The 22,477-nt window shown below is 39.9% G+C and overlaps 1 protein-coding gene across 39 annotated transcripts in view; it reads right to left on the bottom strand.

Annotated features, from left to right (window-relative positions):
* Positions 1-22,477, bottom strand: part of TCF7L2 (transcription factor 7 like 2) — a 677,777-nt gene that overhangs the window by 5,712 nt on the left and 649,588 nt on the right. For 6 of the 39 annotated variants that reach the window (XM_044055854.1, XM_044055856.1, XM_044055857.1 and 3 more), the window contains 4 exons: positions 17,817-17,924; positions 16,721-16,769; positions 16,141-16,191; positions 14,787-14,859 (listed from right to left, as the gene is read on the bottom strand). In XM_044055854.1, the coding sequence (XP_043911789.1) occupies positions 14,787-14,859; positions 16,141-16,191; positions 16,721-16,769; positions 17,817-17,924 (281 nt within the window). Of the gene's footprint in view, positions 1-11,779; positions 11,807-14,203; positions 14,277-14,786; positions 14,860-16,140; positions 16,192-16,720; positions 16,770-17,816; positions 17,925-22,477 lie in introns of those variants that run through there. The other 33 variants (XM_044055861.1, XM_044055877.1, XM_044055883.1 and 30 more) reach the window with 15 other exon arrangements.

Here is a 22,477-nt window from a genome sequence, read left to right as displayed (position 1 = left end):
CTACTACTACTAATATTACTACTTCTACTACTACTACTAATAATAATAATAATAATAATAGTAATAAACTCCCTCTGTGAGGTTAGATCCTTACTGAGCCATAAAATATAGGTTACCAGTAGCAACTGGAAACAACTGGTTAAATGAGCAAGGATAAATAACAAATAGTCATCAAAAAACACTATTGTACCACAGATCAGACAGCAGGTCCATCTAAACATTCTTACGACACGATGCAGAACAAAAAATACTCACTGTGAAAGAAATACCCTGTTAGGAAATATGGAATCTGGAAGATGCATGCCTCCTGTTGGTATTCCTTCAAATACCATCTTTTGAGTAAACTTTCTTACTCAAGGATATTCTCCTGAAGAATGGTACCCCCCCCCCCCCCACATACACACAGAACCCTGCACTATAAAAGAAGGTCAGCCTACAGGGATATACAATACTATTAAGAAAGTAACTAGAGCAAAGCTACACCATGTAAAAAAAAATCTTAACCCACAAACAGCTTATTAAAAATATGGGCAAAATGACATGTGATAATAATAATAAGCCTAGAGAATGTATAACTGATAATTTGTCAACAAAAGCTAATAATATTTACTTTGGCAATAACACATGCAATATAAATCTTTCAGAATGTCTCTCCTCACATATGAGACTACCATGCTGAGGATGAAGGAAACAAAAGTCTCCAAGGTACCTATGCAGTCAAAAGACAGGAGCTTGTTAGTTACAAAAAAAATGTAGATGGACACTGGTCAGTTCAGTGCTCTACAAGTAAGATCCCACAATTCAATGTGAACTCAGAATTCAATTTAGAAGGGAAAGAAGAAAATATAATAAAAAATCTACCCTGCACCATAAATCAAGGAGAATTGTTGACAAAATCTGAACTCCATTGATCTAGTTGTCATGAATCAGCAGCAAAATGTTTCTAAGAAAAGAAATGAACATCACAAGCAGTAGGCAAAAGCAGAGGTGTAGCATATGCATGTCATTCAGTAATATTGGAACTTAAGTAAAGTACATGTATTAATGCACACCATTTATTGCAGACCTACATATCAGGAGAAAAAAATAATTTCTTGAGAAGAAAGTCTGGCATTTAGCAAGAGGACTAATGTTCTTAGCTGTTAAACTGACTCCTATATTCAAGGGTACAGGGTTTGATTCCTTTCACATTTTTTCACCTACTTGGTGTCTCTGATCAAGTCACTTAACCGCACAGTGCTCCTAGGTTGCCCCTGAAAAGGGACACATGTTAACCAGATATCTCCCACTGGAGACAAATGTATAAACGCTAAATAATTAGAAGGTCGCATTTACTTTGACCAATACTGAATTTTTTGACTAAACAAGAAAGAAAGAAACTGGGAAAATGAACAACTTTCACAATAATTATAACACACTATAGCTGTTTGCGGAAGTTGACATCACCAAAATTGTCCATTGCTGGAAGAACCCTTAAGTGTGGTAATGTTGGACGTGATTATATTTAGTGTGGGAGGGGTACATGGAAACCTTCCCAAGATATTTTTTTTCAGGATTTTAAGTTTGTGATGGATTTTAGGGCTGTTACAGTGCTTGGTTTGCTGCAGGTCATATTTTATAGAAAACATACACTGAAGCCTTGTTGTTTAATCGGTCTGTGTATCTATAGAGCCAGTAGTAGCATAGATCAAATTATATATATATATATATATATATATATATATATATGGGTCTACTTCTGTTCTTCAAAAGTACACTTTATTGAAGAAAGAACAGAAGTACGAACCCACTTAAAGTGCATTTAAGCGAAAATGCACTTTCGCGAATTACCCTTTACCGATGCACAAAGCCACACATAAAACATACTACAAACACATTTTTGCAGAGGGGCTGTGCCCCCATGCACCCCTCCACACCCCCACTACTTAAATATACTAACTCTGAGATCGCACTACAGTGGGGAAAAGGATATACTCCCTTACCCCCACTGTACTGTGCTTCGGTAAAGTGTAATTTGTGAAAGTGCATTTTGCTGAAATGGGTTCGTACTTCTGTTCTTCGATAAAGTGCAATTTCGAATTTCTGGAAATAATGTCACTAGGCTGTCATTTATCCCTGTAATAATCAGAAGCTGAGGGGGGTGACAGGTAGTCCAATAATACTTTGAACATTACATCAAAGAAAAGACTGGTTCATCAACTTCTAATTCAGTGATGAAAGCATATATAAGCAGCAGCCATTTAAAAGTTTACAAAATGACCCAAATAAATCCTGCACTATTAGAAGCCAGGTGTAAATCAGCAAAGAAGAGCAAATGACATTATAACATGATGTTCTACTAACAGAAAATGCATTCTAGTAAGGAATGTGACTCCCAAAGCCAGAAGCATCTAAGTTTCTCTGCTTATATATTCTGTTGTTAGAACATGAATGAACAATGACTCTAAGTTCCAGAGTACAGCATCAAAATGTCAATACCAAATGACAGAAAAATGTAAATTATTTACCAACTAAGCCAGATGGCTATAGAACATAAACGAACATCAGACACATATTCCACAAAGTTTATTGAATGTATGATGTACATCAACATGGAATAAGGCCAAGTCCACACTGTCTCACTTAAGTAATGGCTCTAAAGTGAACACTGTTTCACTCGTAAGTACCCAAAAGTGAACACTGCCTCAGTTGGGTAAGGGGCTGAAAGGCAACACCTGCCTCAGTTGGATAAGGGTCTGAAAGTGAACACTGCCTCAGTTGGGTAAGGGGCTGAAAAGCAACACCTGCCTCAGTTGGGTAAGGGGCTGAAAAGCAACACCTGCCTCAGTTGGATAAGGGTCTGAAAGTGAACACTGCCTCAGTTGGGTGAGGGCGCGACTGTAAACACTGCCTCATTCAGTTAAGGATCCTAAAGTAAATACTGCCTCAGTCAGTTAAGGATCCTAAAGTGAACACTGCCTCAGTTGGGTAAGGGCTCGACAGTAAACGCTGCCTCATTCAGTTAAGGATCCTAAAGTAAATACTGCCTCAGTCAGTTAAGGATCCTAAAGTGAACACTGCCTCAGTCAGGTAAGGGCCGAAAAGAAAACATTGCCTCAGACAGGTAAGGGTCTAAAACTGAACATTGCCTTGTAATTCTAAGACATCCGAGAACAGAACATAAAAAGATGTAACAGATGGGTCTTCCCTGTGTCTGCATGGTTTCTGCTAGACACTCTGATTTCCTCACACATTCCAAAAACATGCCTGCAATGGTGATGCACCAAACTGCCTACAGAGGTGTGCACGTGCATGTGCACACATCCATCCCTGCTCTGTACCCACTCATTTGAAACAGCTGGGTAACTGGAGAGTGAATATTTACCACACAGGTGAAAAGAGCAGGACAGCCAGTCCATGGATGCTGATTTACAGATCTCACTGCATACTGACAGCTTTGTGACATGTATGTGAGTTACTGTTACAAAAACAAATCTTTGTACAGTTATTTTTAACTGTACAGGTTTTCATCACCCTAACCTCTTAATATGCTTACTTGTCTGAGTTACCAACTCTAGAATGTGAGAGGTGGAGAAAGACTGCTCACAGAGGTAAACGGTGCTTTGGCAACTGTTTTTGTTTGGATTAGTTCACTTTACATTTTGCTGGCTTTCTAGCTGAACTTTCTTAAACACAGCCAGATATACGTAACCCTATAATCCACTGCTTTAGGGACACTGCTGTGGATGACCACGTTTGCAATCCAGGTGATATTCCTACTAGCTATTATGTTCATCACTTTTCAATGATGTATGAAGCAAGTCCAAGTCATTCAGCCAATACAATACATCTTCTGGTATCTCATGCACTCACAGTCTAGCTTCTGGGCAGCACCATTAGTCTTCATCAGGGATCAGTTAGGTCCATCTTCAGCACAGAATGAATCCTTTAGCCTTCTCTGACCCTGCCACAGCACAACATGCTTTGGAACACTTGACACCTTTATCTTGGCTAGCCTTGCAGTTACCTGGACCTATAAAACACAGTACGGATAATTATACCTTGGCAAAGAATTAAGGCTGTTGGTCGCCTAACAAACTTTGCCTTGTAGTCTTGCATATCTCTCCAATTTCCACTTCACAGATGTGTGGATCAGAGCATGTCCTAAATAAAGCCAGACAGTTCTCCAAATGGTCAAGTCTGGAAAGAGGTATTTCTGCCTAGTGAGTTTATCCCATTAACATGTAAACAGAACAAAAATACCACAAGTGGAAATCAATACACTGTAACAAAGGACCACCCAGGCAACATTTTAATAAATGAAATGCATTGTTTCACTTACTTCATACAATTACTGCACAGTCACCTTTACACATTCAGTGATGTGAAATGAATGTAATTTAAGGTCACTTCTATACCTTTCACACTTAATTCTTCTGTCTTTTAACTGCCTACAAGAAACCTAAGTTTCAAGTAAAGCTTTGAGGAAAATGCTGAAGAAAAGAGAACTTCAGGCATCTCAGGTGCATATAACTTCCTGTTTTAGCAGTCCTACTCTGGAGGAAGCACGCTGATTTCTTTAGAAGACAGCATTGTGACCTTCGCTGGGAACCTGTTACTTCCTGCACGGGAAAAAGAGCGAGCAATCTACATAGCAGTATGTCCACCAAAGATGCTTTCTGATTTATTTAAACCACTCATCACTGCTCAGATGCAAAAACATTTTCAGGCTGTGTCACTAGTGTTAAACTCTATCCTTTTGCCAGAGTGAGGCTATGTCTAGTTAATTACCCTAAAGAAGGCAAAGGATGACTATAGCCCTGATAGCAGTTTATACAGACAGGCATAGTATAGCTTTTTTATAGGTTTGCTTCAAGTTCTGCCATGTTCTTGCCAGTAAGGAAAACCATGGAGCATCACTCCTACTTTTCTGAACAGTCCAAAAGCTCAGGTTGTCCTGTACCTCTTGCCAAGGTGGCGCTGTAGGCGGACTCCTCAACATCTGACCTCATGCACATTCAGTCATCAAAGGCCTCATTAGTTTAAGCCCACATTAGGAGTGGGTGAGCTTTAGAGACAGCAGCAAACCTAGGCATTTTTGAAAGTTCATCCATGACAGACATGGAACGCAGCCACTGGGGATGCACAAGCCAGTGCATTTCTTTGTGCCGGTCCCAAGCCTGGACAAATGGGGAGGGTTGCATCAGGAAGGGCATCCAGTGTAAAACTTCGCCAAATCCTTTCATGCAGTCACCAGTAAATATTTCCATACTGGATTGGTCGAGGCCCTGGTTAACAACGACCGCCACCAGTACTGTTAGCCAACAGGGTGCTGGCAGAAATTGGGCTACTGTTGACCTAAGGAGGAGAACAGGCGGAAGGCATGGCCGAAGGCAGGAAGAGAGGAGAAGGCTAGGACTGTGGTAGTGAGGGTCGGAACTTTGAATGTTGGCTTTATGACTGGTATAGGGAGAGAGCTAGCTGATATGATGAACAGAAGGAAGGTGGATATATTGTGTGTGCAAGAGACCAGATGGAAGGGGAGTAAGGCTAGGTGTATTGGAGGTGGGTTCAAATTGTTTCATCATGGTGTGGATGGGAGGAGAAATGGCATAGGAGTTATTCTGAATGAACAGTATGAGAAGAGTGTTTTGGAGGTGAAAAGAGTGTCGGATAGAGTGATGTTTACGAAGCTGGAAATTGATGGTGTAATGATGAATGTTGTTAGTGCATATGCTCCACAAGTTGGGTGTGCAATGGATGAGAAAGAAAATTTTGAATTGAATTGGATGAAGTGGTGATGACTGTACCCAAGGGTGAGAGAGTGGTGACTGGAACAGATTTCAATGGGCATGTAGGTGAAGGGAACAGAGGGGATGAGAAAGTGATGGGTAGGTATGGTGTTAAACAAAGGAATGCAGAAGGTCAGATGGTAGTGGATTTTGCTAAAAGGATGGACATGGCTGTGGTGAATATGTATTTTAACAAGAGGGAGAAGCATAGGGTGACATACAAGAGTGGAGGAAGATGCACACAGGTGGATTATATCTTATGTAGGAGGGCCAGTTTGAAGGAGATTGGAGACTGTAAAGTGGTGACCGGAGAAAGTGTAGTTAGGCAGCATAGGATGGTGGTTTGTAGGATGACGTTGGTGATCAAGAAGAGGAGGAGGAGTGTGAGGGCAGCACCAAGGATCAAATGGTGGAAATTGAAAAAAGGTAATTGTGAGATGGAGTTCAAGGGATGAAGACAGGCACTGGGTGGCAGTGAAGAGTTACCAAATAGCTGGGTAACTACAGCAGAGCTAGTAAGGGAGACAGCTAGAAAGGTGCTTGGTATCACATTGGGACAGAGGAAGGACAACAAGGAGACATGGTGGTGGAATGAGGAAGTACAGAAGAGTATACAGGCAAAGAGGCTGGCAAAAAAGAAGTGGGATTGTCAGAGAGATGAATAAAGTAGACAGGAGTATAAGGAAATGAGGTGCATGGCAAAGAGAGAGGTGGTAAAGGCTAAGGATAAGGCATATGAAGAGTTGTATGAAAGGTTGGACACTAAGGAGGGAGAAAAGGACCTGTACTGATTGGCTAGACAGAGGGACCGAGCTAGGAAAGATGTGCAGCAGGTAAAGGTGATAAAGGACAATGAGGGAAACATACTCACAAGCAAGGAGAGTGTGTTGAGGAGATGGAAAGAGTACTTTGAGGGGTTGATGAATGAAGAGAATGAGAGGGAGAGAAGGTTGGATGATGTAGGGATACTGAAGCATGAAGTACAATGGATTAGCAAGGAGGAAGTAAGGATAGCTATGAAGAGAATGAAGAATGGAAAGGCTGTTGGCCCAGATGACATTCCTGTGGAAGCATGGAGGTGTTTAGGTGAAATGTCAGTGGAGTTTTTAACCAGATTGTTTAATGAAATCTTAGAAAGTGAGAGGATGCCTGAGGAATGGAGAAAAAGTGTTTTGGTATCGATTTTTAAGAATAAGGGTGATGTGCAGAGCTGTAATAACTACAGAGGGATTAAATTGATCAGTCACAGCATGAAGTTATGGGAAAGAGTAGTGGAAGCTAGGTTAAGAAGGGACGTGATGATTACTGAACAGCAGTATGGTTTCATGCCGGGAAAGAGAACTACAGATGTGATGTTTGCTCTGAGAGTTTTGATGGAGAAGTACAGAGAATGTCAGGAGGAGTTGCATTGTGTTTTTGTAGACTTAGAGAAAGCATATGACAGGGTGCCTAGAGAGGAGTTGTGGTACTGTATGAGGAAGTCAGGAGTGTCAGAGAAGTATGTAAGAGTGGTACAGGATATGTACGAGGGTAATGTGACAGGGGTGAGGTCTGCAGTGGGAGTGACGGATGCGTTTAAGGTGGAGGTAGGGTTACATCAAGGATCAGCTCTGAGCCCTTTCTTATTTGCAATGGTGATGGACAGGTTGACAGACGAGATCAGACAGGAGTCCCCATGGACTATGATGTTTGCAAATGACATTGTGATCTGTCGTGAGAGTAAGGAACAGGTGGAGGACACCCTGGAGAGATGGAGATATGCTCTAGAGAGAAGAGGAATGAAGGTCAGCAGGACTAAGACAGAATATATGTGTGTGAATGAGAGGGAGGATAGAGGAATGGTGAGGATGCAAGGAGTAGAGGTGGCGAAGGTGGATGAGTTTAAATACTTGGGGGTCAATAGTTCAGAGTAACGGTGAGTGTGGAAGAGAGGTGAAGAAGAGAGTACAGGCAGGATGGAGTTGGTGGAGAAGAGTGTCAGGAGTGATTTGTGACAGACGGGTACCTGTAAGAGTAAAAGGGAAGGTCTACAAGAGGGTAGTGAGACCAGCTATGTTATATGGGCTGGAGACAGTGGCATTGACAAAAAGGCAGGAGTTTGAGCTGGATGTGGCAGAGTTAAAGATGTTAAGATTTGCACTGGGTGTGATGAGGCTGGACAGGATTAGGAATAAGTATATTAGAGGGTCAGCCCAGGTTGGAAGGTTTGGAGACAAAGGCAGAGAGGCAAGATTACGTTGGTTTGGACATGTGCTGAGGAGGGATGCTGAGTATATTGGAAAAAAGATCCTAAGGATGAAGCTACCAGGTAACAGGAAAAGAGGAAGGCCTAAGATAAGGTTTATGGATGTGGTGAGAGAGGACATGCAGGTGGTTGGTGTGACAGAGCAAGATGCAGAGGACAGGAAGAAATGGAAACAGGTGATCCGCTGTGGCGACCCCTAACGGGAACAGCCGAAAGAAGATGATGATCCATGACAGACATGGGTAAACCTCAACCAAAAAAACAAAATTTTGTCATTCTGCTCACTTCCTTCAAAAAGCACACATCAAAACACTAAATTTCTTTCCACAATACATACGTTCTCTCCAAAACAATATAAACAGACCTTCATAAAAATAACCTTTCCACTGTGGCACTTCTTGTCAAAGCTAAGGATAATTTACTCCTACACTCCCTCAACTGTCTTTTTTTTTCTGGCTCTCTCCAAGCTTAACCATCTAGTGACTCCATGGCCAAGTAACCTCTTCATTCACCCACTCTATACAGCATAGCATTGTCATATCATGGCATGTGGAAGTGCCTTCATTCCAACAGGGATCATCTTTTTTGTGACACAGACTGCCAGACCACTGGGAGGTGAGATTTAGGCAGGCCATCATCTGTAAAAGGTGTGGAACTGCTAATTGCACTTTACTCTCTAGGCCTGGTCAGTGCATGATGCTTATATATATATATATATATATATATATATATATATATATATATATATATCTTCTTCTTTCGGCTTTTTCCCGGTTAGGGGTTGCCACAGCGGATCACCTGTCCGCTCATGATTGGCAGTGGAGTTTTACAGTGTCGAGTCGCCAGCCTGGTGCCCAACTTTCCACAGAAGGCACACACATGCACACACTCACACCTAGGGCCAATTTAGAGTGTCCATTCCACCTACAGCATGCTTTTTGGGATGTGGGAGGAAACCGGAACACCCGGAGGAAACCCACGCAACTACAGGGTGGACATGCAAACTCCGCACAGAAGGCACCCCAGCCGAGAATCGAACCGGAGAACCTCTTGCTGTGAGGTGGCAACGCTAACCGCTGCACCACTGTGGCCGCCTATATATATATATATATATATATATATATATATATATATATATATATATATATATATAAATATGCAATTTCTGCTCGATTTAGTTTATACAACCAAGGATAGCCTATGATTTTCACCAAAGGATGCTCAGGTATTGTGAAGTCCCACACCCTTTACAAAGACAGTACGAAGTTGACTCTTGTCTACTTAATCTTGTATCCGATGGCCAACTCCAACATACGTCAAGGCAAAAACAAACCCCCTTTCTAATTTTTCTCCTAAAGATGTAGTGGCATGGCTATGTTGAAGCCCTCCCAAACATCGCATGAAGTGTTTAATCAGAAAGCTGCAATTAAAACAGTTGGCCTCATCTGCCATGTTGCTTTGACTGATCCCAACTACAAATGTTCCAAGCATGCACACACACACATGCACAGAGACTGGCATTGTAACCACTGCACATGTTCAGATAAAACGCACTTGAAACTGAAGCAATTCAGCAGAGTCTAATTCAATGAATGGTTCCCAAACCAGCTTGGACTGACTACTGCAGAAACAATGTATTATTTTATAATAAAACTCAGCTATATACAAAATGTTTATTTACCCATATATAAAAAATATCTGAACCATCTAAACTCTCACTTGTGGGCTCAAAACCAGCTATCTTTACTGATACCATCTAGGTTCCCACAGGTTTAAAATGTGAAGGAATATAGATTTAACATTCATAAAATGCAATGTATCTAAGGATTTACAAATAGTTAGTTCTACAAACTTCAGACTACTTGAATGCTTCTACCTGAAGCCTCTGTAGAAAGCATATCACAAATATATGAATCACCACTACAATTTCCACAAATAAAGACAAACAAATGATTTATTTCATTCATGACAACCAGTAAAATGATTCAGCTGTTATCTATATTCTTAACAAAACCTTCAGAATAGAGAACTTAAATGTAAATTTTACATACCTGAATAAAGTATTACCTGACTCTACAATCTATGTATATAACAAAATTCCCTTTCTCTGGAACAGGCTTCCCATCCATATGAAACAAATTCCCTCCTTAACTTTAAATGCAACTTGGACCATTGGGTGGGAAATCGAAAATTCACCCCAGTCTGGCACCCATGGCTCTGATGAACAGAGGCAGTCAGTAAATCATGTCATAACCAACAATCACCCCTATATAAACATCTAAAACATATAACTTGTGGGACACATTTGGGTTTCACAGCTAGGTTTACACAGGCCCTAATGGTTGTTAGCCTAGTATACACCTATGAATAAAAAAAAAATGTGTATTGTATGCAAATGCTTTTGTAAGTTAACATACTAAATAACTATCTTATAAGTATTTTAAGGGAAGGGATGGCACATTTTAAACATTTTTCTCTCATTACATTTTGACATCTTGTTAAGCTAAGTCCACATAGTGCAACTACATTATTGCATAATACCTCCCAAGAAGACCACCACCTTGTCATTAAAGAGAACAAACATAATAAACTTCAACTCATACAAACAAAATTTACATCTGAAACTTAGCAAAATTATAATAAATGAATAAGTCAACAGCATTACCTCCAGGCACACAGGAACACTTAAAATCGTCTAACAAATGCAGAGTGCAACTAAGAATGGAACATGTGACGGTTATGGTTTTAAACACACCTCACTGGGAAATAAGGAAATGAGTGAACATTTGTAAGGCACACAGTTGTAACGGTCACACTAAAGGAATGAAGTAAGACAGTGATCCCACTGGTAAGCAGATCATCACTGTCTTGTGTATGATGGAAACATTACCTTTTAAATGGGATGACAATGCAAGCAAACATCTCTGTACGCAAGACTTACTACCATTACAAAATGGAATGAAAATTCAGGATTAAGGTCTTTTTTTTGAAACTCTGAACTCAATAACCAGAGAAAAATCAGAGCACTGAACTATACATCTGTCTCCCATCACACAATGGCATGCATATATAAATTGGGGGGGGGGGGGACGACAGTCTGCAATGTCTGGATCTTAAAAGGCATATACTTAACAATAAGTAAAAATTTAGAAAGAAAAGCTACATCCCTAAAAAACTAGAGATGCTGCATGGTTACATTTGTGAGATCTTTACAACCAGGTTCTGTTTAGCGACTATTTAATGCTTAAGCAAACCACAATAAAAAAATGTAACTGCTTTCATTATGGTCCAAAGTTACACAGTGTTTCGCCAAGAATCTAAAATGTTCTTAAGGAGGCAATTCTTGTATAACAAACAACAACTATAATAACAAAAATAAAGTACTTATGTATTAGTGCTACTGGTACAACAAAAGGAAAGTGCTTAAGCACTACTGGGCAGAAGGCCGGGGGCACAAGGGTACTAAACAATGGCTTACATTTTTACCAAAAAACAGCAAACAACTTTGAGATGCAACCCTACAACCTCAGCAAAGAGATGATGAACACACTTGCATAGTTCAGTGTTCTACAAAATTCTGGTGTAGAACAGTTTTTTCACAATGTGTACACATTTTTATAAAATCCAGTTCAGAAAATAGTTTAAGTACACAATACCATTTGTGGCCAGATCAGTTTTCCGGAGAAAATATGGTCGTGCAATGCAGCTGAAACAGTAAGCACCACGCACACAGTTGTTTTCTTGGTATCAAAACAAATACCTACCATGATTATATTTCCATATTCAAAGACTGCATGTATCAGGACAAAGAAACAATACATTTAACCAAATGCAATAATTAAGAAACAGAGTGTGAAACAAAGGAGATGTTAGGTTACCTCCACCTAGAGACATTTTAGAGATGCAGTTACCAAACCACCCAAAGACCTACAGAATCAGTCAAACTTGTGGTAGAACATAGGCTCAGAGTGTAAAATACTTTGCTCATATGCGGGTGGCAGGTGGCTGTGTTCAAGGTTAACAAATAAAGCCTTACAACATCACTCAAAGGTAGAATTAATTATTTCACACTGATACAAAACTTGGAAAAAATCTATACTATGTGCTAATGTTTGAAAACATACTTGGTTTAACTAACGCAGTATGTTTCAAACTACTTTTTTAAATCGTGGAGAACATGCTCATGGATATTTTTCTACTTTTAAAACTCTACCTTACTGTCTACTACTGCAAGTTAAAAACAATTAATATACTTTGGTATACAATGTGTACATGAATTAAAAAGTAACAAATTCTTTCTCAGTGTAAACAGCTGTGGCAAAGGCACAAATGACTTTGGAGGTTCAGTGACTTTTAGAGAGCACTGCGGAACATTTGTGGAGTAGTTAATGTGTAACATAAGACACCTGCTCATGTTTTGCATTAACTACGGAACATGTTTATGAAACAAAATATGAACAATACAAAAAGAAATACTAAGTAACTATTTTGAGAACTATATAAGCTGTACAAGATTTCTCTGTCAACAAAATTAAACATAACACAATGTTTTGGGCAATTTCTTTCAAATTCAAAATTAACTACTACCAATGCAAAAACCTATTTCTATCATCATGCCTCAAGAAACAATGTAGTTACCTCCAGTCATGCACAGCACCAAACTCAAAACCTTTGTATGACCATCCTAATCTGACATGGCGTTACCTTGCCTACATTTCATGCTCTCGTATACAGGTTAAACTTCTGCTGCTCTCTCCTTTAGAAGACTTTCTTACCAGATGCATATAGTGCTATCTGACTTAGGGAGGAAAATTGTGCCTTCACTCAAAAATATATGGTATAAAATCAACAAACAAACAAAAAATGCAATTACTTCATCAATGAGACCAGGGACCATAACATATGTGACAAGACTATGGAGATAAACATAACAGATTTTGTTTTTACTACAGCATGTTTATTTTAAAAAAATTAACTATATTCACCCATATTCAGAAAATAGTCAAGGGTTTTCCCAAATGGCTCTAAGTACAAACTCACATTCCAAAATGTATGCAGTTAATAAGAGTGAAGTACTTATTTTACTTACTTTACAAACCCACATAAACACCACTTAGGCTGCTGTTCACTTTTGGCATTCATTTTATGTAAACTTTAACGGGAAGGAATATACCAATAACTGTTTTTCATGGCTTATATCACCCCCCAATGCAACAGTTTCCACTGTGAAGGTGGCAAAGAAATGATAGGGAATGTAAAAACAACTTTTTGTTAAATAATGCCATAACTGACAGAAAAACGATGTATAACACTAGTCCTAAACTGTGAAATGTTATCTTCGATTGTACAATACTGACATGTTTGATACCAATGTTGTATGCACACCTATTACAGTCCATTTACTTTCTGCTACTACTGAGTGTCCATCTTGTAGCCTACTACTTGCTAGCAATCAAGACTAAACCTTAACTGTTGTAAAATCTGGGCTTAAAATGCACTTGTAAAATGTAACCAAGCACAGCTTTAGAAATGTGGAAGAATTATAAAAACCCAGTGTTACTAAGAACTGATGGCCTCATCCTTACTGTACAGTCTTTGGAAAAGCAGTCATTACTAAATGTATTCATTTTTAAGGAACATGTTAGCTTTCTCATATATTGTCTTTATTGTTATTTTTAAAGAAAGTCAAGTTGAAATAAATATACTCCATGAGATTAGCTGAATATCATGCAAATGTCTTCAATGCAAATAAACTGAAGAATCCATTTCTTTTGCTTGACAAGTAGTATGAAATTTATACCTCATCTGTATCTACCTACTGATTTTATAGATTAAGGGGAAAATTCCCATATGCCTCTTAATTACACAGAAAATCAGCTGATCTCCTCAACACAATGTAATGGGGAAGAGCACATCAGCTCTCTTCTTCCCAGGAGACGTTGAAGGCACAAGGTCACAGCAAAGGTCAACCTCTACAGAGAGATGTGCCCCAAAGTAATACTCTGATAATGTCCAGTTCTACCACAAGAAAAACTTTAACAGATAAAGCAGCATATTGTTTACAGAAGTTTCTTTTGCAAAAGACATTTATCTATTTAGCAATTAATACTGAAGAACAAATCATACAATATTTACTTGCAAAGCATTTTTTAATATTAGATTCCTGAAAACCTATCTGATTATATACCTGCACGGTTTACACCACAAACTCTGTCGGTCTAGCCCGAACAATGCCCGACACTTCTTTGGAGTATTTGCATCTGTTAGTACAAGGTAAACACAAAACACAACAAACAATGCTGGGTACTGTTCAGAGGATTTCAAAAATAACAGCTTCAGCTACCTAACCAGATTCTTTTTTGTTATGCTCAGTGTTATTTGGTAATCTCCCCTGAACAGATAAAACCAAAAAAATTCTTAAATGCAAGAAGGAAATAGTGCAACAGTATGATTCAATACCATTAGGGTAGGTTTAAAACAAGTGTCACTCTGTATGCCCAAGTTGTAAACGGGAGAGGTGCACTTTAAAACATCTCTAAGATGTCATCCACAACCCCATATTTTGCATTTCAACCACCATCAGAATAAAATGGAGTACCAATTTATTTTGCCAGTGGTACTAATATTACTTTTGCAGAGCTTAACACTCCGCACACTCACCTCCCAAGTCACAACACAGAGCATCAGGCAACAAGCAGAGAAAAAAAGGGGAAAGTACCAAATTAACCAGCTGCAACCAGCCATAGCGAGTCTGGGAAAACTATACACACCTGCATGGGCCGCACCAGTTATTCTGTTGATCAAGGCCAAAGCGCGCTCGGCATTTCTTAGGAGCGCTCAGGTCTGAACGAATTCAAGAAAGAAGCGAGCAGAAATGAGGGTGAGACAGCATATCAAAGAGAAAAATGACAGGAAGGAAAGAGAAAAAAAAGGAAAACAAAACAAACACACAAAAATAAAAGGAATAAATCAATAAGACTGAAACCAATCAATAAATACTGACTTTCATTTTTCATATAATCACATAAGCATTCAGCAATTTAAGTAAATAAGCTGTGACAATCAAAGCTGCAGTATCCCTTTCAACAGATTTCTTCACTTTTGTGCTTCTGTGTTATATTGTGTTCATTTCATTTTTACTTTTGTAATGGACCACCTCTCAAACGGTGTACAAGAAAACAAAATCTGTGAATTTGCCACAGACTTCTAAATTTAGCCATAAAGATCCCTTTCAGTTATACCTACTTTAAAATAGGATATTGCAGCTTTCAATAAATTAAGCAATATTGGTCTTGGAATTTAATTTAGAACAATAAATAAAAGGCAGATGAAGTGAAAGCAGCGTATAAATAAGAGTCAGGCTGCAGAAGGGGCAAGATAGATGCACCTCAGAAAAATTAGTATGTGTAAAGCTAGTGTGAATTAAAGGAAGCAGCCAAAGGTTCAAAGCACAAAGCAGAAAAGGGCAAAATAAACACACTGCAGTGGCATGCTTTAACTGGAACATATAAAGGGAAATGTTACAATGCATTTAGATTAAGGAGGTTTACTGTGGGATTTAGTGTTTTAACTAGTCACTTTAAAGAAATACTGCATATTCAATTTTCACAATCAGCTACAAAAAAAGATAGTAAAGCTAGTAAACGAAGTACAGAAAAGGAAGAAATGGGTATCACTTTGCATTTCAGGGTACAGGAGAATTGGTAGTTATCAAATAGTAACTATGTATTAACCAGGTACAGGCAGTTCTCATTATAACTACATGGCTATATAGTCTTGCATTGCTGTCAATAATGTATAACTAGTGACACTTATTAAAAGAAAAATCACACAGTAATAATACTAATTACCATGTGAAGTCCTATTCATTACGTCTACAAAATGGTCACCTTCCTACTACCAGTTACTACCATATAACTACCATGGTACCTTGTGCCATGAAACAAAACTTCAAAAGGTTCCAATTGCAACATAATGGAGAGCTAATTTCTTTTTTGTGGCACACAGCATGTGTTACATTGGCAGTCAGGATATATGTATATATATATAAATATAAAGTAATGGCATTAAATGAAGCATTTATTAGTTAGTACTTAAAGGACTTAAAAAAAATGTCATGAGCACCTGTAATCGGAGGAAGTGAAAGGCAAGGATTTAGGAAACATTCGCTGTGCTCTGGAAAAAAAGAACAAATTACAAAAAGCCTTCAAAATTAAAGTAAGATAATACTTTCATAGATATAATATGTATTATGTACTTATCAGAGATTGTCTATGCAGTATTTTAGTTTCATTAAACAAACAGAAAAAAATAGAACTTCAAACCTCCTTAATTTAAGATGGGGGTGATTACCACTTTACGGCATGCATCAGAAAACACAAGAACAACCTATAGCAATTACACATACACACACAAAACTCTAATATGAGACAAATGTGCTGTAACACTAGCTGTTTAAAAATATAAGCTTCAGTAGTTAATTTAGACTAATAAACTGCACATCACTGACATATATATATATAATTTTATAACAGGTTTTAAATAAAAAAAGTAAAATAAAACAATGCACCCCCCACAAAATACAAATGTTATACTAACTAGCACATTATTTACAAATATAAAGAAACTATCCAGCCTAAGACATAGATTGTAAAAGTTAGCGACTTGACCTGGAATGATATTTACGTGGAGTGATATCGCTTACCGTTGGTCTCGCCTGCTTGCTTTTCTCTTTTCCTTTTCTTCTTTTTTCCCTGAGGATAGCAAATAAACCTCATCAAATATTTCTGCAAGAAATGAGAGGACCTCACAAAAGAGTAAACAAGAATCATTAACATTTATCTGGCACTGAACTTAACTCAATTTAACACCGGTTATGGTACACCTAGTTCTGGACAAAAATATTAATTTCTTTGGTCAACGAAAACTGCAGAAAATGTATCTGCAAATATTCTCAAAGTAAAAAAGGCAAACTAAAAAGAAAGAAGAAAAACATGCTGTTTACACACACAACTTCCTTCAAAGAGCAAAACTGCATTCCGAAGGGAAGAAAATCTCAAAAGAGTAGGCAAACCTTGCCATCATATTGGGGTACCACAGAAGAAAATACAAAAAAATTTTAAAAGAATGACGATGGAAAAAAATCTAAAGATTGAAAGTAAAATGGGCAATCAAGTAGCTACATGTGGACTTTACAGCAAGCCTCAGATCAGAGCTCTAAGTCTTTAGTGAAATGCCAAACGAGAACATCCATAGTACAATACAGCAAACAAATGCACCTGTTGCACTTCTTTTAACCTGTTATAAAAGCATATACTGCTAGTTTAAATCAACAGAAGAAAAATATTCTTCATTGAACCTTCAAAACACAAACATTGGAAAGAGAGTATATAGTCCAGAAAAAAATACTTACTATAAGACATCTTTGTAATAACTGTAAACTGAACCAGAATTAAAAAAAATATACTTTTAAATGGATTGACCAACAAACTACAAACAGAAATTTCCTGGGCTTTTGAGCTACCCAAGTCCTTTATCCAGACTTGCCAAAATCATATCAACTTGTTAGTCCCACTTTGCCAAAATATGGATTTTAAGTATGACACTGACGATTCAACGCCCCCCCCCCCACACACACACACACACATACTATTCCTCTGCCCATTCCAGCAAAGTTTTTGTCTTCACTCTAGCTATAAACACAATGGCCAGATTCATAATGCAAATCTGAAGATGTAAAAACAAAAAGCAGAAAATGGATACAAATGTTAGAATCCTTTGGGTGCAAATTCCATACGTACGTAGTTGTCCCGTGCTGACCAGCCTGGATAAAGCTGCATGTGAAGTTGCCGTTCCTTTCTGGCGAGCTCATAGTATTTGGCTTGTTCTTCTCGGGAGAGGGCATGCCACTGTAAGTGGAGAAGATAAAAAAATATATATACATGTACTTTTGAGAGCAGAACTAACACTATACAATCTGTAAAGATCCATGCAATATATATGCATTTTTGTTTTAGACTTACTACAGTAATTTACTTGAAAAAATGTCCCATAAATGGTGCAGTGTTAAACTCCCCATTCACTTTCAGAGAATGAAAAAACATGAGTGAAAAGCAAGGGACATCTGTCCAATGGTAAACCACTAACAAACCACAAAAATCATACGCTTAATCAGCGCAAACTACTGCAAATGAAAATGTTCCACATGAAGAAAGAAAACAATACAGAGTACAATGTTTACATGCAATGACTCAGCAAACCTGCACTGTACTTGTTCAACAACACTACACAACACTAAACCATATACAATGGCAACAGTTACCTGAGCTACAACAAATCTGGAGCAAATTAACTGGCAGAAGCCTCTTAAAAAGGGCACAAGCTACACATGCATTTTTTAGTACAGCTGAACAGGCTGTGAATAAGCCACACTAATGCCTGGCTTTGAATCTAAAAATATACTTTTACACATTCCGTGAGTACAAACAACTCACTTAAGAGTAGCCATACCTAGTGGCCTTTATCTAGCTATTAAAGTACAAATAAATTAAAACATGACAAAAACAAAACATGGTTAATATGTTCTGCAGTGATCTGTGGTCATGACAATAAATCCTGCATGCCCTGATGAAGGTTTACCTCTTCATAAAACTTCCCTCATTCTGACTACCCATGACAGAATCGTACAGAAACTCAGGAATGTAAAGGTAATAAAGCTGCAATAGCTTGGGTCCACAACTGGATACATGGTTGTAAGCATAAGAAAAGGAGGATTCATTTTTTCAGCATGCTGTAACCAACAAGTATGCAGATGACTGCAAACTCAGAAGCATTGTCCTTAACCACTCTGACATATGTACAGTATTAAAGGACCTATTCTGCATATGGAGAAAAAAAAAAAGTTATGTACTCACCATAATGTTTCATCTGAGTAGGTAACTTCATTTGTCAGCAACCTGTGGGTATCGAATCCGACCTGGATCCGAGCCGGCAGCTTTCCAAGCTAAAGATCTGAACTCCATGCTCCTCCCCCTTACCCATAATACCCTGCCACCTCCTTCCAGTCCTCAGATCGCATTTGCCCAATTATACAATGTCACCTAGACGAAACAACAACCTGAAAACATTCTAACCTAATGAATACCAAAAGCTGATATAATTCTAGGATTCAGATAACCAGGTTAGGGGGAAGGAGGGGGGTCGGTTGCTGACAAATGAAGTTACCTACTCAGATGGAACGTTATGGTGAGTACCTAACTTCTTTATCTGAAGTAGTTAACTTCATTTGATCAGCAACCTGTGGGACAGAGTCCCCAGCTACCAAAAAACTTGGGAGGTCCTCAAGGAAGGATATTCTGGAGCACTGCAGAGCCAAAAGCTGCTCTTCCTCTGGATATTAAATCCAATTTATAATGAGAGATAAAGGTATGAGAGGAAGCCCAAGTAGCCACAAAACAAATATCATCCAAGGGCACTCTTGACCAGAACGTAGCAGAAGTAGTCATAGAACAGGTAGAATGGGCATGAACCTCTAAGGGCTCAGGCAGACCTGATATCTTGTATGTGAGCAAAATGCAGTGAGAAATCCATCTAGCTAGAGTCACCTTCGACACTGGCTTACCCAAGAAAGGCTTTGCAAAGGAAACAAATAGCTGCGCTGACTTGCGAAAGGCAGCTGTTCTGTGTAGGTAAAAGCGCAATTGTCTATGAACATCTAACAAATGAAGTTTGTATTCCCCTTTATTCTGATAGTTAGGGAAGAAAACTGGTAGATTAATGGACTGATTGATGTTCGCCTCGGAAGCCACTTTAGGTAAGAAGGAAGGGTTAGTCCTGAGAGAGACTCTGTCCTTATGGAAAACAAGATATGGGGGTTTAGTACAAAGGGCCTGGAGTTCTGACACCCTTCTAGCTGAAGTAATAGCCATTAAGAAAGCAGTTTTCCAACATAAGAATTTTAAATCAACAGAAGCTGCAGGTTCAAAGGGTGGTCCAGTTAGTGCCTGAAGGACCAAAGTTAGGTCCCATGGGGGAACAGCATTCCTAATAGGAGGTCTCAAAAGAAAGGTTCCTTTTAAGAAGGTCTTACAAATCTTAGTGGAAGCTGAAGGACTAAGATTGTCTCTAATGTGAAAATGGGAAATGGCAGCCATTTGAACCTTTACAGTAGAAGAACTGGCCCCTTGCTGAAAAATATGAGATAGGAAATCAAGCACTGCTGGAATGGGAGCAGTGAAAAGATCCAAATTCTTATGCGAGGCCCAAATGGAAAACCGTTTCCATTTGCTGTTGTAAACCTTCCTGGTAGAAGGCTTATGCACCGCTACCAGGATGGATCTAACTGCGGATGAGATACCGGGAGTCCTGGCAACTAATGGAACTGGAACAACCAAGCTGAGAGCTTGAGGTCATCCAGATTCGGAGTTTCTAATCCTGAAGGATGAGAAATCAGATCCGGGATGGGATCTAAGATCCAAAGAGGAGCTATGAGATGAGACTGTAGGTACGGGAACCAGGTTTGACGAGGCCAGAATGGGGCTATGAGGATAATCTTGTTCCCCAACCAATGAGCTTTCTGTAAAAACTTTGTCATTAGTGGAAGAGGAGGATAAGCATAAAGAAGATCGGATGGCCAAGCATGAACTAGAGCGTCTCTGGGGCTTTCCCCCCCGGGGGGGGGGGGGGATTAGAGTGAAAAACTCACTGCACTTCACGTTTGAAGGCGATGCAAAGAGATCACAGCAAGGGTGACCCCACTTGCGGAAGATCTGTTTCGCTACTAAGGGGTTCAGAGACCACTCGTAAGGCAAGAGGATAGTTCGACTCAGCTTGTCTGCTAAGATGTTGGACCGACCCAGAATGTGCATTGCTAACAGAAAATGGTTGGTGGATATCGCCCAATCCCAAACTCTCATGGCCTCCTGGCAAAGAGGGTAAGACCTGGTCCCCCCCTGTTTGTTGATGTACTAGACCACTGACATGTTGTCTGTCTGAACTGCAATAGTCCCTGGAGGGAGGAAAGGCATGAAGAGCTTGCAACGCTAGAAGCACCACTCTCATCTCCAGAACACTGATATGCAGAACAGTCTCTGTCTGAGTCCACGTACCTTGGACAGTTCTGCCCATACAATGCCCCCCCCCCACCCAAGGCGAGAAGTGTCCATGGTTACGATGGCTTGGGGTTGTGGCATTATGAACGGTCGTCCTTCCCGAAGCTCCCGAGATTGGAGCCACCATATGAGGGAATTTCTGCAAACTCTGCTGAGGGGGATCGGAGAGTCCAATGGGTGTTGAAGGATGGACCACTGGACCTGCAAGATCCACTGGAGGACCCTCATGTGCAAGCGAGTTAAGGGCGAAAGGCTGATTGCTGCTGCCATGGACCCTAAGGCTCTCAGGACTAACTCCACTGATGGGGCTGGAGATTGAAGGAGTGCTAGGACATGAAGGGTTAAGCTGCGAAGCCTGTCCGACGTCAAGAAAGCCTTGGTCTGAAGCGTATCTATTCTGGCCCCTATGAAATCCAGGACTTGCATTGGTTGAAGGGATGATTTCTTGTAATTTATAGTGATTCCCAACTGGGAAGCTAAGAGCAGGAAGCAATCCCTGGCTGAGCAGAGTAGATGCCTGGTGGAGGCGGCAAGGAGCCAGTCATCCAGGTAAGGAAAAACCTGTATTCCCTGAAGCTGCAGGTGGGCCACTACAACTGCCATGACCTTGGTGAATACCCTGGGGGCTGTGGTGAGGCCGAATGGTAGAACCCTGAACTGGTAATGACTGGCCCCCAACCGAAAGCGGAGAAACCTCCTCGATCGTCTGTCCATGAGAATGTGGTAGTACGCATCCTTGAGGTCTATGGAGCACATCCAGTCGTTCTCCTGCAGTAGGGGGAGAATGGATTGAAGAGTGACCATCCGGAATTTCTCCTTGGCAACGAAGAGGTTCATTGCAGAAAGGTTGAGAATTGGTCTTAAGTCCCCCGTCTTTTTTGGCATCAAGAAGAACTTGGAGTAATTGCCTAACCCACACTGGTCTGGGGGGACGTGCTGGATGGCTCTTTTTCTTTATTTCTAAAGCTACAGCCTCCCTCTGACTGGGTGGAACATCAGGGAGATGCCTCGACTGAGGAGGAAGGTTTATGAAGGGGACAGAGTAGCCTCTGGATATTATTCAAAGCACCCAGTGATCTGTCGTGATGGACTCCCATAGTGCCAGGTGCTTCAAAAAATGCCCCCCCGACTGCCACCAGAGAGGAACAGTCAGGCACCCCTCAGGGCTGCTGCGTGGGTCAATCAGAGAAAGGTTCATGCGACCCAAAATTCTTCGGCCCCCCTCTGCCTCTGGGCCGGCATCCACCTTGTCCCCCTCTGCCTCTGAAGGACGAAGGGTCCGGAGCGTAATGGGACTGCTGAGATTTCTGGAACCACATCTTCTTTTGTCCTCTCTGGCTCCTGGAAAAGGA

This window comes from Protopterus annectens, chromosome 14.part0 (assembly GCF_019279795.1).
Source record: "Protopterus annectens isolate FY-2018-M chromosome 14.part0, PAN1.0, whole genome shotgun sequence".
Lineage (NCBI taxonomy): Eukaryota > Metazoa > Chordata > Ceratodontiformes > Protopteridae > Protopterus > Protopterus annectens.
This window is presented reverse-complemented; position numbering and strand designations above follow the sequence as displayed.